At 37.8% G+C, this 10,325-nt stretch overlaps 1 protein-coding gene across 1 annotated transcript; it reads left to right on the forward strand.

Annotated features, from left to right (window-relative positions):
* Window positions 1-653: 653 nt before the first annotated feature.
* LOC113340345 (3-oxoacyl-[acyl-carrier-protein] synthase I, chloroplastic-like) lies at window positions 654-3,554 on the forward strand. The gene is made up of 8 exons (XM_026585552.1): window positions 654-1,059; window positions 1,204-1,562; window positions 1,643-2,074; window positions 2,197-2,370; window positions 2,476-2,589; window positions 2,754-2,855; window positions 2,953-3,019; window positions 3,187-3,554. The coding sequence occupies exons 1-8, from the start codon at window positions 909-911 to the stop codon at window positions 3,252-3,254; spliced, it is 1,467 nt and encodes a 488-aa protein (XP_026441337.1). The 5' UTR covers window positions 654-908; the 3' UTR covers window positions 3,255-3,554.
* Window positions 3,555-10,325: the final 6,771 nt, after the last annotated feature.

The raw sequence follows: 10,325 nt of genomic DNA on the forward strand, positions 1-10,325 counted from the left end.
TTTTGCAGGTGGTGTTTGTATGGGAAATTAAAGGAGAAATGAGAGTGTGGAATACAAGTCTACTGCTAGTTTGTTTGTTTTTTTAAATAGTTTTATCATTTTTTTGTATAATCCATAAGTACGTATATGAAATACTGAAATAAAAGTGTTTCAGTACTGTAATTTTATAGATTCATTACTTGTTTTTGACATGCAGTTGATTTTTAGATTATGAATCAGCAGTACATATATGGAATACTGAAATATACTGCTTTGGTTTTGTTATTCTTTATAGTTTTATTAAAAAAAAAAATTGATCCACAAGTATATGTATGTGGAATACTGAAATAAAAGTGTCCGATTCTGTTTTCATAGACTTATTACTTGTTTTTAACATCCATTTGTTTTTTAGATTATAGATCAGCAGTACATATATGGAATACGGAGAAATCTGTTGTTTCACACGTGTTTACTTGTAAGGTATAGTAGTCATTTTCTTGATTTAAAAAACTTTGGACCCTAGGATAAAGATAAGATCCGGTTAGACCCTACTATAAATAACTATATGGGCCTAGGACCAAACAACAAATTTTCCATTTGTGAAAGTAGTACGAAAAAGTATATGATAATTATCCCACGAAAGGGGTAGTTAAAGTTGTTAAACAAATGAAATTTGTGTGTGTGCTGTACAAATGGTCTAATTGTGATGTAAAAAATAAAAACCATGATTTCGTGAAAATCGTAAACATCGTCAAATGGAGGTGATAACAAGTTAGGTGACGGACTTGCCAATGAATTTCAAACCTAAATCATCATCTCTTTTCTCTTTTTAATACCATTTTTAATCTTTTTCTTGATCGCCCCATAATTTTGTTTTTCCATAATTTCGATTATATCGATTTTGCCGATTCTTGATTCAGTTCGTGACAATGGCAGCCATTACTAGTAGTTCTTGTTCTACTGGTACTCATCTCTTCGGAAACAAAAATTTACTCAGAAATGAATTAGGATCATCTGGGGTTCATTCTAATGGTCTTATTAGACCTTTTGAAAAGATTGGTTCTGTGCGGGCAAAATCAGGTACGGTTTTTGTGTTTTTTTAGATGCACATTAGGTGTTCGATTCGGTGCCCAGGCCGGGATTTGGATTGCGCGGTTGTTTTAATGTATGCATCTTTGAAGTTTGAATTGAATATGATTTTGTGCATTTCCTGTATGTGTTCAGTTTTGAAGAGTAGGCAAGTCAGAGCTATGGCTTCACGAATCCCATCAGCTCCGAAACGAGAGAGCGATCCGAAGAAAAGAATTGTTATTACAGGAATGGGACTTGTTTCGGTATTTGGGAATGATGTTGATACCTTCTATAATAGACTACTTGAAGGAGAGAGCGGGATAAGTCTTATTGATAGGTTTGATGCTTCACCTTTCTCTGTTAGATTTGCTGGTCAGATTCGTGACTTTTCGTCCGAAGGTTATATTGACGGAAAGAATGACCGCCGTCTGGATGATTGCTGGAGGTATTGCTTAGTTGCTGGAAAAAGAGCTCTTGAAGATGCCAACCTTGGAACCGAAACTCTCGAATCCGTAAGCCTTATTGCAATAGTTTGTGTTTGCATATGTGGTTTGCCTGATTGTAATGCAGATGGATTTTGCGTATGCAACAGATGGACCGGTCGAAAATTGGAGTTCTGGTAGGGACAGGGATGGGAGGATTAACTGCATTCAGCAGTGGAGTTGAATCTCTTCTCCAGAAAGGATACAAGAAGATTACTCCGTTCTTCATTCCGTACTCCATCACGAACATGGGATCAGCATTACTTGCCATTGATACGGGTCTAATGGGTCCAAACTACTCCATATCTACTGCTTGTGCTACTGCAAATTACTGCTTTTATGCTGCGGCAAATCATATCAGAAGAGGTGAAGCTGATATCATGGTAGTTGGTGGGACTGAGGCTGCTATCATTCCAATTGGTGTTGGTGGGTTCATAGCTTGCAGAGCTTTGTCTCAGAGAAACGGTGAACCCCAAAAAGCTTCGAGGCCTTGGGATAGAGATCGCGATGGGTTTGTTATGGGCGAAGGCTCTGGCGTGCTGGTAATTACCCACTCCATTTTAACTCTCTGAGCTTATGTTGTGAAAGGAGAGCTAGGCGCTCGAGTAGGCAGTGAATGCTGTAATAATTGAGTTGTTGTTTTTCTTTTCTTTCTGTTGAGTAGGTTATGGAGAGCTTAGAGAGTGCAACAAAAAGAGGAGCGAACATAATAGCGGAGTATTTGGGAGGCGCGGTTACCTGTGATGCTCATCATATGACGGATCCTCGTTCAGACGGTCTTGGAGTTTCTTCTTGCATAAAAAAGAGCTTGAAAGATGCTGGAGTTTCTCCAGAAGAGGTGAGAATAAACGATGCCCGCGATACTCACATTTTAGTCTTCAGTACAGTTTCCTGCATTTCTTTGGAAACTGATAGAATTTCGAGTGAATATCTGAAATTTTAGGTGAACTATATCAATGCTCATGCAACATCGACACTTGCGGGAGACTTAGCTGAGGTTAATGCCATCAAGAAGGTCTTTAAGAACACATCCGAGATCAAGATGAACGGAACTAAGGCAAGATCACTCATCCTTTGACACACTGTTTCTACTTTCTGACAATGATTAGCTCTAGCCATAATTATGTTAGTACGGTAACATATCAGCCTGCTAAAAGAACAGCGATTACGGCGCCATTAATAGCTTTCTAACTTTTTCTTTGTATGTATTTCTCGTTTCAGTCGATGATAGGACATGGGCTCGGTGCAGCTGGTGGATTAGAAGCCATAGCTACAATCAAAGCTATCACAACTGGATGGTTACATCCAACCATTAACCAAGATGTATATCTCCCTTAAGACTTTAGCTGCAGTATGTATTTATTTGATTCCGGTTTTCTGACTGCAATTCACGATATTCACTGTTTTGAGTTCGACGCAGAATTTGGAGTCTGACGTTACAATTGACACCGTCCCAAATGTGAAGAAACAGCATGAAGTTCATGTTGGTATGTATTCACTTCTAAGTACATTAAGATTTGTCACATCGACATCAAAATGCCTATTATATTACAATATTACATGATACTGCAAAAACTGACCAAGTAGCTTTCCTTTGATCATTTCCTGCTGGAATAGCTTACATTGGTTATCGACTTGTTTATGTGCATTACAGGTATCTCTAATTCATTTGGGTTTGGCGGCCACAATTCAGTAGTCGTCTTTGCTCCTTTCAAGCCCTAAACTAATGAAACATTCTTCTTTTTTTCCTCTTCACTCCTTCAGAATGTCAGATAGAATCCTAGCGGTGGTACATGTGTCTTTAATCCCCTAATGCAGCCAATATGAGATATTATGTTTCTTCGCAACTAGCTATGCTGCATTACACGTATTGCCGCAGCAGGCACGCTTGGTCCTCCTGCAATTTTCAATTTTTTCTTTTATGCATTAATCTCTTTACCAAGGCTTAGGAGTCTTGTACTGAACTTACTTTGAATAAAAACACTTATTTCCTACTAGTTTGCTATTCAAATATTCAAATTCTATAAAGCACCCAAGTCGAGAGACACCATTCATTTTTAACATAATAATTCCATGGAATACATTTAGTCCTAAGGCCAAAGCAGTATGGTGAGCGATTTCATTTCGCTATAACCTAATTGTAGCGAAATCTAACTACTATGGTCTTCCGTGTAGCTTAATTGTAACGATATCCGTTAGCTACATTTCAAAGTTGATCACATCTGATGAGCTTTATGAGCTTTGTAATGTAAAGAAATCAGTTTCCATGGGATTCTCTACTCCGAGTATATGTTTGTTAGTCGCGTGGGATTTTAGACGGAAATTGAGTATTTGTTTCTTGTTTTCACAGTTTCACACTAACACTTTACCAAAACTCTTATTTTACCTGTTACATCTCTTCTTTTTTTCTCTTAATTATCTTTTTAACCTGTTACAATCACTTCAACGGGAAAAAAAAAAGCGAAACTCAATTTTGGTTTTCCACTATTTTAACATAACTAAGAGATTGCACAGCACCATGATGAGATTGTCCTGATAACTTTTTCACCTTGGCTTTAAATAAGCTATAACTAAGTGAAATAATGCTTGGCCTATGGTGTGCCTGAAAAATCCCTCAGAGGAATGCAAATCAAGAAAATGAGGAGAGCATACAAATATATAGATTCGGTGAGAGGAGAGAGAAAGACTGTGAATCGGGCGAATAAACCGGACGACTAAATCGGCGAAAAACTTCATGACTCGGTATTTCTGAATTTGATTTTTCTATATGTTTTAAGTCCAAAGCTTGAATTTTGTTGTTGTTTACGTTGTGGTTGTTCTTAATTAGATGCTCTGTTGATTTGGTGTCAAGTCTAATTAGTTTTTCTTATGATTTTGTTTTAGATTTTAAAGGCTATGATTTTTTCTATTTTGACGGTCTTATTTGATTAAGTCTGATTTGAATCTTTTTGATGTCAGATTAATCACTTCTTTTGGGAAAGATTTCCTTTCTGAATATCTTTTGATTGCCACTTACCGGATTCATGGAAAAATCTGCTAGGTGGTGTTGGGCGGATCCCCTTCTAGAGATGTTTATTGGCTGGTGGGTTTTTCTCAACCAGTTATTAGCATTTGTTCGAAGCATATCTGCACGTGGACGATATACTCTGAATTGGGGGTTTTCTTTACAACAAAATGAAAAGCTATCTCTGCATAATACCAGGTATGTAATAATGAGAATGTTCAGTAATGAATGTTGTTGCAGTAAGGAAACTTTATGGATTTTCTTGTTGGAGTAAGGAAACTCAACTGCATGCAATTGTGTATAGAAAAATTAGTACATGTGGCAATTTTGCAGAGTATTAAAATCATTTTATCATTTTTCTCAGAAATTATAAAAGTACATGAAAGGTTTGGGAAGCTTTATAAAAATTCTAGCAGGGGTTTTCTTTTCCTGTGCTACTGGTTTGTACTTTCATGCTCTTTTTTTACTCAAAAAATGGATAATCCGATTATATCTCAGGGTCTTAGTATAGTAGCTAAGTTAATGGAGGAGAAAGCTAATATGTCAGATGTGGGTAATTATCGGTTGTTACAGTTCATCAAGAAAGATTATGCATGCATCAAAAGTGCTGAATCTATGGAACTGGTGGGAAAACTATTTAGAGAAGAGGACTTCTATGACTCAAGGATGAGACATGATCAAGTGAAAAGAGATTTGAGGAACAAATGGTATCTTCAGTGGAATTTGGAGGTGAGGGATACTAGAACTAAAAATTTATTTTTCTTTGCTTTTGAAGATCCTGAAGAGTTTGCTAAAGCAGTGATGTCTCATGCTTCTGTGGATGGTAAGTTATTGGTGTTTAGAGAAAAAGTGGATCAAGTGAGACACTCTGATCTCAATTTCAACAAATACTTATTTTGGACTGTGTTCAAGTTTTCAAACTTTATTGCTGATAGAGTATACACGGCTAGAAAGGTGGATAAGCAGTTGGGTGAATTACTGATGATGGTTGGTCCTCATGGGGTAGAGTATAAATCTCTAATTCTTGTTGATTTATCAAAACCCTTGGTTAAAAAAGTGAATACGGTGCTTGAGGATCTTGGTACAAGAAAAAAACCAGTTGTCATAGATTATATTGGGTTACCTGCTAGAGTTTGCTCTTTCTGTAAGTGGATCATGCATCCACATGGTTATGATTGCAGAAATGAATCTCCTGATATGATTAGGGAAGCTCCTGTGGTTGTTGGTACTAAGGAAGAAGCAAAGAGTTTTTTGGATTTGAAGAAGATTCAGGCGAAAAACAAGAAGAAAGTAGATCAAACATCTAATGAGTTTAGAAGCCTAATTGACAAAGAAGCTGTGAATAGAAAAACTGGGAAGAGACAGAGGATGGATATTGATTGGAAATGTCCCAACCCTGCTGTTATAGCTAAGGCAGTGGTAATTAGGGAAGGAGTTTCATCTGACAAGACTACTGAGAGAGGTAAAGAAAAGGAGGATGTGGCTGATATGGAGGAGTATGAGAAGGAAAGGGATGAAAAACTTGCAAAGGAGAAATATTTTCAAAGTTTGATTGAAGGGAAGCATTATTTGCAAGGTTATGCTTGGTTGTTGGCTGAGTACAAGGATTTAGGGAGATGTCAACCAGCTGATATGATATCAAATGCTTTGGTAGTTACTAAAGGGGATTCCAAAAAATGTTATTGCAGAGGAGCAGAAGATGTTATTGCAGAGGAGGCCAAGGTTTCGGATAAAGTGAAAGATCTAAAGATTGTGGAAGGGAATTCGAGTACTGAAAGCGCTAATCTGGTTAGTAAAATTTGCACAACTTTGAATGCTTATTATTTTTTACACTATTTGTGGAGTTTTATTTGCTGGTATTGTTTTTACTCATATCTTGGTTGCATGCTCTTTTGTTTATGGTTTGTTAGGTCTGACTGTATAGTAGGGTTTTTTGCTTTATACCTCGGAAGGTTTGTAGTTCAGGGTTTTATTAGTTTTAAATTTCTTGTGATAAAGTTAGGAGTCATGAAGATAATTTCATGGAATACCCAAGGTTGCAATAGTCCAAAAACTTATAATCATCTTAAGTTTTTGCTTGAAAAATAAAAGCCTGAGATTGTATTTCTGTCTGAGTCAAAAATGAGTTTGGAGAAAATGAATGAAACTGCTAAGAAGCTTCATTTTAAGGATTGGATAGTTATTCCTTCTATAGGTAAATCTGGAGGGCAAATTGTAGCTTGGAATTCTCAGGGTAGATTTGGTTGATATCAAGTTTAACATAATAACTGTGGTGTTAACAATTAGGGGTATATCTAGTCTCGTTTCATGTATCTATGGTGCTTTAAATATTCATGATAGAACTGAACAATGGGACTATTTACTTAGCTTAAATGAAAGATTCAGTGATCCATGGATGTTGGTTGGGGATATGAATTTTATATTAGATAATACTGAAAAAGAAGGGGGTAATGAGGCTTCTACCAGTATATTTAATATTGTTCACACGGCAATACAACAAATTGGATCTATTGATTTGGGTTTTCATGGAGATCCTTTCACCTAGTCTAACCAAAAGGAAGGTGAGGAAAATATTAGAGAACGTATGGACAGGGGTGGCAGGCCTTGAAAGGTGTATAGAAATGAAGCACAATAAAATGGGGGCCTACAGTAATACCGCAAGTGCACGGTCGTCGGTTGTAGCTCGTGCAAGTACGGGTCGATCCACAGAGATCGGGTGTGTTTTGGAGTGTTTAGCTAATTGGGTTCCTAAATTGCTATTGGGCTATGAAGCCTTTTGGCTTAAATTGGGCTTTGAGTGCTAATGGGTTTGTTCACAATAAAATGAACTGAGCTTGGGCTCAGTTGGTCTTTGAATGATTTTGAATTGGATTGAACTGAGCTTGGGCTCAGAAATGTGGAATATGGGCTTTGGTTTCAGTGAACTGATTTGAGCTTTGGGCTCAACAGTTCAACTGTGAATTGGGCTTAACAGTTCACTTGTGACTTGGGCTTGGTAGTGAACTAGGCTTTGGCCTTAACTGGGCTTCAGAGGCTTTTGGAAGTGAACTGAGCTTTGGGCTCAGTTGGTTGGGCCTTTAGCCTTTGGTTTCACTGAAGTTGACTTGGGCTCAGGAGTGAAGTGAGCTGTGGCTGGACTGAGTGAACTGTGGGCTAGGGGTGGAAGCAGCAACAGGCAGGAAAAGGAAGGCAGCAGCAGGAGCAAGAGCTGCACAGCAGCTGCAGGGGAAAGAAGCAATGCAGGGCAAAGAAAGAAAACCAATACAGCAATGGTAGCAGTGTGTGAAACTAGTAAAGATTGTGATGTTAAAACACCACAGTGAGCAGTGAAGGTAAAGCAAGTGAGCAGTGAAAGTAAAACAAGTGAAAGAAAACAAGAAAACAAAGCTAAACAGTTGAAGATGGAATTGTGGATGAGAATGAAGTAGATTATGGATGGGAACTAGGGTTTGAATTCACTCTAACTTCTACTATGTATTCTCCTATAGAAAGTTAAACACAACTATGGTATTCTTTCCAAAGTACTAACTGTCTTTCTAAGGTACAATTAGTCAAAAGACATATGAATTCAGCTTAAGTTGCAGCTTATCAACAGCTCATGAACCTAACTACAAAGTATACTTGGCATACATTGTGAAAGTGAGGTGATGATGAACTAAGTTCAAGTCTTTCCTAAACTTGTTTAACCTTCTAAAGCAATATGATCAATGTACTACACAATAAGAAATTAGGGATTCATCAAGTCCCTAGCATGATGGTTTAGAACATGACAAACATTACACTAACATTACATGGCAGTGAGCATAACAGTGAACAACATGGTGAACTAACATGACAACAACAGTGAACAACATGGTGAACTAACAGTGAGCATTCATATAAACAGAGAATTAGAACCAAGAACAAGAACAAGTGCAATTAAGAGTAAAAGTGCAACTAACAGGAACAATTAAAATTAACAGGAGCATCACACATTAAAAATTAACAGTGCAATTTAAAATTGGAATTAACCTAACCCAAATTGGGTGGAAACTTGGCTAGTCCAAGAACAAGTTTTAACATCCTACATCACTTCCCTTTTTTATACCCAAATTATCAAATTAGGGTTTACACCCATTTTCCCCAAAAATATTCAATAAACAGTACAATTAGGGTTTAACTTTTATTACCCAAAATCGAGGAATTGACTCTCTTATCTTCGACCCATTCCTCCTCTGATCTTCCTGCTCCCTCTCCTGTGTTCGATTGATGTCTAGAGCCTCATCTATTTTAGTGATTTCCAACCTAGGGTTTAGAATGGTGAGAAGTCACTAAAATAGATGGCTAGAGAGATAAAGGAACGGACTGGGGAGGTACTGATGATGTTGGTGAAGAAGTGATGGTGTTGCAGAGGTGAGGTGGTGGCTGGAAATGGTCGGGGAAGGTGGTGGCAGAGAGGTGGCTCTGCAAATGTCGGGTGAAGGAGATGAAGTTTTGGGGCGATGGGTTGTTTGGGTGGATAATAGGATTCGGTGCTAGGGTGTGAAGCGGGAGCATCTGGTTCGATGTTTGGCGAGCTGAGCCGCTGGATATGGAGATGGTAGGTAGATCAGACGGCTAAGAGAGAAGCATTTTGTAGCGACCGTTGGATGTGGAACACAACGAAGTCAACGGTGCTAGATTAGGTTAGGTGCTGTAGTGTTGGGCGGAACCATCGGGTTTTGATGCACAGGCATAGGAGCGACCGTTGGATTCAACTGCAATCTAATCTGAAGGCTTTCATGGAAATGGGTATGGATAAAGGAAATGGATTTGGGTAAGGGTTTTGGGCCTTGGGTATGCCAAGCCCATATCTTCTTTAAGAACAATTCTTCCTTCTTGAGCCCATTCCTAGCTTTTTGGTCTTGTGCGCAACATTCTTCGCGGCTTCCTTGCGTAATTCCTCCCGGCTTTTCACTACTTTTCTGCTCTTTTTTCTCCGCACTTCATCCAGATTTTATTTGTTACCTAAAAATGCAAAATTAAGTAAGAAAAATATTTATTCTTGAAAACAATGAAAATACAGAATATGGGATAAAATGTAGAATTAATGCACAAAAGATGAGTTAAATGCCAACAAAAATATATATACATATGCACTATTTAGTACTCATCAAATACCCCCAAACCTGAATTTTACTTGTCCTCAAGTAAAAACAAACTAAGGAAATCCTACCTATACCACTGTCGCTGGTCTCTCGAATGCATTTAGCGTATTCACTAAGCCTTTTAAACCACTAAGTGTCCCTAGTGGACGAGTTGAAGTCTCGTGAAGGTTTACCAGAGGTGTGCCTACAAAACCTAAGGACAAAATATGAGCTCAGATTCCATCAAACGTGACATGTGCAAAACAGTTAAGCTCACAGCAAAATGGAGATGTCAATCTAGCTATCGAAGGCACAATCCTAGCACTGATAACAAATAAGGACATGTGATAAGAGTGTAAAGTGTATCTACACATGTGTAAAGAAAGATCTGAGGTTATGACTACTAATCACTAAGAGATAGTTTCTCAGGCTAAGAACTGAGGTCGAAATCTAGCTAGCTGTCCGGACTTTACGAGAATTGTGAATGAGTTGGAGGTATTTCACAATTACTCGCGTTGTACATCAATGGCATGCACCCTTCCTTGCTTATTACAATAAAACACAAAAGATGACTCTTTACATGACTCTTATTTACATTGACAATTCTCTTTTTATTTTTGGAACAAGAGATGATGGAATTGATAAATACTTGATATTTTTGTATTTTTCTGATTTTTTTTTTTT

This window comes from Papaver somniferum, unplaced genomic scaffold, assembly GCF_003573695.1.
Source record: "Papaver somniferum cultivar HN1 unplaced genomic scaffold, ASM357369v1 unplaced-scaffold_21, whole genome shotgun sequence".
NCBI lineage: Eukaryota > Viridiplantae > Streptophyta > Magnoliopsida > Ranunculales > Papaveraceae > Papaver > Papaver somniferum.

Excerpts from the sequence above, each read along its gene's own strand:
- LOC113340345 (XM_026585552.1), top strand. The coding sequence starts at position 909 with ATGGCAGCCATTACTAGTAGTTCTTGTTCTACTGGTACTCATCTCTTC. Across the intron at positions 2,371-2,475 it reads CTGGAGTTTCTCCAGAAGAG|GTGAACTATATCAATGCTCA; the intron begins GTGAGAATAAAC and ends CTGAAATTTTAG. Across the intron at positions 2,856-2,952 it reads ATCCAACCATTAACCAAGAT|AATTTGGAGTCTGACGTTAC; the intron begins GTATATCTCCCT and ends AGTTCGACGCAG.